Source organism: Meleagris gallopavo, chromosome 3, assembly GCF_000146605.3.
Source record: "Meleagris gallopavo isolate NT-WF06-2002-E0010 breed Aviagen turkey brand Nicholas breeding stock chromosome 3, Turkey_5.1, whole genome shotgun sequence".
Taxonomy (NCBI): domain Eukaryota; kingdom Metazoa; phylum Chordata; class Aves; order Galliformes; family Phasianidae; genus Meleagris; species Meleagris gallopavo.
Window position 1 is genome coordinate 9,269,061 of NC_015013.2, and position 6,000 is coordinate 9,275,060.

General features: G+C 42.6%; 1 protein-coding gene across 2 annotated transcripts in view; it reads left to right on the forward strand.

Moving 5' to 3' along the window:
- Positions 1 to 4,613, forward strand: part of NEDD9 (neural precursor cell expressed, developmentally down-regulated 9) — an 89,889-nt gene extending 85,276 nt beyond the window's left edge. For both annotated transcript variants that reach the window (XM_010708351.3, XM_003204746.4), the window contains 4 exons: positions 416 to 517; positions 970 to 2,193; positions 2,510 to 2,599; positions 3,481 to 4,613. In XM_010708351.3, the coding sequence (XP_010706653.1) occupies positions 416 to 517; positions 970 to 2,193; positions 2,510 to 2,599; positions 3,481 to 3,990 (1,926 nt within the window). In that variant the 3' untranslated portion in view covers positions 3,991 to 4,613. The remainder of the gene's footprint in view (positions 1 to 415; positions 518 to 969; positions 2,194 to 2,509; positions 2,600 to 3,480) is intronic.
- The last annotated feature ends 1,387 nt before the right edge of the window (positions 4,614 to 6,000 follow it).

The window sequence follows — 6,000 nt, forward strand, 5'->3', positions numbered from 1 at the left end:
TTGAGTGAGAGACATTCAGGTGTTAGTTAGCCTTAGACCACACATAGAACCCACTGTAATACAGGACATGCCACCAAGTGGAATACTTGAAACAGCTAGCAGCTGTACTCCCTGCTATTAGGAGCACCCACACCTGATGAAGCAGATATGTGGTCCTAGCGTGGGCAGCCCTAATCTCAGAGTTTAATAGCGTGTATTACTATAAGCTTATTCCTCCATCTCTCTGATCTCTATCAGTCTCATCAGTTCTAGTCACACGAACATACTGCTCCCCTTTTTACAGACAGACATCTGTAATAAACTGACCTTGATTTAACCTTTGGGATGGAAGTCAGCCATGACTTCATCTCTCCAGACTGCCATTCACTCAGTTGCAGAGTGTATTTCCTAACTGTCCAATTTATTTTTTCTTCAGATATATGACATCCCCCCCACATCAGCGAAGGGGACTGCACATCCAGTTCCCACTGGAGATGCAAAAGCTTTAGGAGTCTACGACGTACCACCTGCCAAAGGAGTAAGTGTCATACAGTTTCCACAAGATCCTGTATTTTCTAGTGTGACCAAAGATGTGTTTAAACAAGAGTTTATGTATGATCCCAAAGGAAAATGAGATTCAGAACCTTAAAGATTTCCTTAAGCTTTTAAGGTGTTTGTTAAAACTAATATAGTGAAGCACTGTATCAAAACTTCCAATGTTATGTAATGTGATTTAGTCATTAGACCTAGATTATCTTTGTGGCAGCATCCTGCCTTCTTGGATTTTGCTGCTTGTGAGAACGTCCATCAAGATGGAAATTAAAAAGTGAAGTGTCAAAGCTGGTGCTCCTTCAAACTTGAGATAAGAGTCTGACTCCATGGAATTCAATGGCAGATCTTCCATCCAAGCATTTTATTTGCCACATGGAAAGTGTAAAATTGTTTTGCTATTCTAGCCAGAGTTTTCATGGTTTGCTTTCTGTGTTTCAGATGTATGCTACACCCCCGTCTGCATGCCGAGATGATGTAGGCCTGAGGGATAATTTGCAGGATTTTTCATCTCCAGTGGGGCACAGTGCAAGACAAGAAGGAGTGTATGATATTCCTCCTCCTATCACCAAAGCAACTGGGAAAGAACTGATTAAGAAATATTCTTCTGAGGGCCTTGTATTGACTGATGGAGCGCCACACAAACAGAGTGTTTATGACATCCCTGTAAACCATCAAAACCATTTTCTTGGACAGCAAATTGCACCTCAGAAAGATGTTTATGACACCCCGAGGGGAATTGCTTTCCCAGGACAACAGACAGGACTCAATGAAAGTCTAGCCTCAGAGGGAAGAGAAGGTGTATATGATGTGCCACCACCAATGCTCCAAGACACTAAAGGCTTACAAGATGTGACTGATGGGATGAATAGGTTGTCCTTCTCTAGCACGGGAAGCACAAGGAGTAACATGTCCACATCTTCAACAACATCAAAGGATTCTTCTTTCTCAGCATCAACTGCACAGGACAAAAGACTAATCCTTGATCCAGACACTGCTATAGAGAGGCTTTATCGTCTTCAGCAAATGGTGGAGACAGCAGTCAATAACCTCATGGCCTTCACTACAGCAGACTGGAGGTCTTACAGCTATATGGAGAAACACATCAATGAAATTCACGCTGCCGTGGATAAGGTGGAGCAGTCACTGCTGGAGTACCTTCAGTTTGCAAAAGGATCAGCAGCCAACGCTTCCTTTCTCTCTGAGATCAGCCTCCATAACAAAATGAGAAGGGAGGTGCAAAGGTTGGAGGACTCTCACCAGATTCTTACCCAAACCAGCCATGACCTGAACAGCTACAACTGGTCTTTGAATGTTCTCGCTGTCAACAGACTGCAGAACAAGTGTGATGACCTGGATCGGTTTGTTATGGTGGCAAAGACAGTGCCAGACGATGCCAAGCAACTGACCACCACCATCAGCGTCAATGCAGAGCTCCTGTTCAAACAGGGGTCAGGCAGCTCACGTTTCAGGAGCATCCCAGAGAACGTCAACGCTCCTGAGTATGGATACAACAGTCCTCACATGCAGCATCATGGAGAAAAACCACAGAATCACTTTAGTTCTCTTCCTCCTCTCCTGAATAAAGGTCAACAACCTCACAATATCGGTAACGAGAGCTCAGAAAAGAGCTGGATGGATGACTACGATTATGTTCACTTGCAGGTAGGTAAAACTAACATCTTATTCTGTGCAAGACCAAGTAGGAGCTGTTTGCAGGAAAGCTGCAATCAAATTGTCACACTAAGACACGCTCAAGAGCAAGTTCACCTGGGTGATTACTTGCTCTCGAATAGGTCTGTTGCATAGACAATAGCAATAGCCTTTTGCCCTTGCCACACTATCCTTTTTATTCCTCTGAACTCTCAGGGGTGTGCTCCTAGTGAAAAAGCCCTCACAAAGAAGCCTGCTGTTTGGCCTACAAGTTGTCATTTAGCTCAGGAACGGTTTTTATTTAACGCAGTGTCTTTTTACAAAACAGGGGAAAGAAGAATTTGAAAGGCAACAGAAGGAACTATTAGAAAAAGAAAATATCATCAAGCAGAGCAAAATGGAACTAGAACACCATCAGGTATGTTTGCTCAGTACAATAATCACATGGAAATGTAATGTTCCTTGCACGTAAGGAATACTGGTCAAATAAAGCAGGGGGGGCCCTTTCCTTAGCAGTGTGTGACTGTTAAGAGCTTTGTTGTGAAGTGTGTACGAGTGCCAGAACAAATAGTTGGGAAGTCCCAGGTGCCATATTGTGAAGATGGAAGGTATTGGGTCTTGGCTAACAAGTAACCCTGGGTTAGTTTCTTTCCAAGCAAGATTTGTGCCCATCAGTCTCCAAAATTAAGGGAGTTAGAAATGCAAAGAACAAAAACATGCATTGCCACCCACACAGCAGAAAATTCTACATGGAAGAAGCAAAAGAGCTGAGAACACGGCCATTCCCCCCACTTTTGATGGAGAGGACAGCGACTAGATGTTCTGCTTTTCCTGCCTTCTGAGCATATTAAACTTCAGCTTCGTCATCACTTCAAGTGTTCTATCTTTAATTTCCCATTTGTTTTTGTTTCCTTTAGAAGTAATTAGGAGCTGAGAGTTGAAGTTTGTTATCTCAAAATCCCACGGAGATGGCTGGCTTTTAAAGGCTGCGTAGGTGTCAGTGACACTCAGATCCAGCTCACTTCTGATTTTGGCATACTCTAAATGAGCAGCAGCCTGTAAATTCAGTAGGCTTCTGAATACAGATGAAGTGATGTAGATGTCTTCTGACCTCTGTCTGGACTTCTGTTAACGAAAGCACCCCTCGCTCTCCAGTATGTTTTAGAAGACATACGATAGTTTTCTTTGAGCGTAAGACTAACCTAGGGTACCCACTGCTGTTCTGAGGCAGATGTAATTGTAATACATAACACCTTATAGGAACGGGCTTTAAAGAGAGACTTTTTATTCACCTTTCAGATCAATCAGTTCCAGCAGCTGGAACAGGAGATCACAAAGCCTGTGGAGAATGACATTTCAAAATGGAAGCCGCCTCAGGCCCTCCAGACTGCCAACAGCACGATTGCCTCCCACGACCGACAACCGCTTTTGTTCTATTCCGACCAATACGAGACTCATTTCAATTCTCTCCTCAACACCATCGATGCCTTTTTCAGTTGCGTCAGTGCTTCGCAGCCCCCCCGGATCTTCGTTGCTCACAGCAAACTTGTCATTTTGAGCGCCCACAAACTGGTGTTCATCGGGGACACGCTCACGAGGCAGCTGACATCCCAGGACATACGCAACAAGGTGCGCAACTCCAGCGACCAGCTGTGCGAACTGCTGAAGAGCATCGTGATGGCTACCAAGATGGCGGCCTTGCATTACCCACACACAGCAGCACTGCAGGAGATGGTGAACCGAGTGACGGAGCTGTCCTACCACGCACAGCTGTTCAAACACTCGCTCGTCCAGATGGCGTCTTTATGAAACAAAGCTGAACCCAACCCGTGAACGGCAAAATATCAAAGAAACTGGAGTGTTTTTATGTGAACATCGTCATTTACATTGTGTAGATATTTTATATGAAATGCTTTAAATACGTTCTTATGAGTTAGAGAATCTAATGAAATCAGGGATCTGGGAAAATATCTGGCTCTGTATTATGTTCCTACTATACAGTTAGTTATGTATACCCTCCATATATGTATATGTTGCTACACTCTTTAAAACACCATTAAGCACCTTAAAAAGTATGCGTCGGGTAAGCAGTGCATATCTTTTGTATATACTGCTATTTCTTCAGTATATTTAACTGCTGCACTCAGCTAGATTCATTCCATCTTAATTTTGGCACATGGACTCGGTTGTGAAACCTGCTTGTAGCAATCCATGAATCATAATGGTTCTCATAGAACCCCTTTTCCTTGTTAGAAATTACTAGGTTAATTTCATTAACTCTTCTTGCTGTTATTTTGTTATATAGAAAGGATACAGTCATTCTGAGTAGCATACATGTACAGTTGCAGCAAGCAAGTTAAAGCATATGGTATTTGGGAGAAAAGCATTTTAAGGCCATACGAGGCCATGCAAGAAGCAGAACCTTCTAAAAAGGAAGGAATTGTATATTTTTGTTATCTCATGGCATTTAAACTTTGCTGTTTCTAATAATCATACAAGGTAAGTTTTCAAAACTCCGAGTCTTAGCAACATGAATTTACATGTTTATTTTGTATATCCTTGCATTGGCAATTAAATGTAGCCATTGTGCTCACTGTGGACTCAGTTATCCTGAGAAAATTATTTGGGCTCATCTTTGAGGTGGCAGATGTGCAACATCTTAAAATACCAATCCCTCCAAAAGCATTAGAGTAAGGATTGTCATTCATATGGGAAGAAAATAACTGAATTTGCAATATTAAATAATTGAACATCTATATAGAGCAAATAGAAACAAAGCGCAGTTTCTAAGACATTCTTGGTAATTAATTGCATCCACTGCAAATTTGTCTTCTATTCAAGTACTGGGCTTTCTTCCCCCAAAACTTGTTCCAGAGCTACTGTTCCTTCTGCACTACACTGTTGCCAGAAATTACCTCCTGTCTTAATGAGGCCACTCCATCAGCAGGCTACACAATCCAAACCTGTAACTTTTAACTTGGACCCTTAAAAAACTACTCAGTTACAGGCTCCTTTAGAAATTCTATATATGTTGGTTGCTCCAAAACATGCATCACCCTGTTTTTCTTGCTTTTCTTTTTGAATTCCCTAAAATTAAGTCCTGGAACACCAGCTGTCCTTGGTCCTCAAACTAGAAGAAGCCACTCTTCCAAGCAACAGACTAGCTTAGATCAGTGCCAGGTGATTCTGGCACCTTGGAAAGAGAAACACAACTGTCTTCTGATAGGTCAGGGTAGTCCTGCACTGATGCATTCGGACTGCACAAGAGCACCAAGAGAACAGGCATTTCTAACTTTGCAAGCTTCCCTATCAGCATCTAAATATGTGCCTTATTGCAATGGGATTTGTTGCCTTGAAACAAAACCATTCCAGCAGTGTGTGATACTTTACTGCCTTAATGTGTTGCCTCAGAGAGAAGACTGCTCTTAACTGCCATCCCATCCCTTCCCAAGTCTGCAGAAGGTCCCCAGCAAGGCCTGCAGATAGGAGGTAGTACAGCCGCAGTAGCAGCACCAAAGTCAGCCCAGTGCCACATGCTGGCTGTCTTACTGTAACCAACAGCCAGTTGCCAAAAACCATCTGCCTGAATTTATTTTGTACTTTTCCTGTTTGGGATTGCTTTGGTTTTCCTTGTTCATTTTTTCGTTGTATATTCTTAGAAACTGAGAAGGCGTTTTGAAGCATACCTGTTACGTCGGTAGTTCGCGCTTTCAAGTGGAGGACGTTAATCAGAAGCCTGTAGTACAGTTTGTTATTTCGTAGAGTTGTTTTAAAATCATTACATGTCTAGGTTGGTTGGTTGTTGTTTGTTTGTTTTTG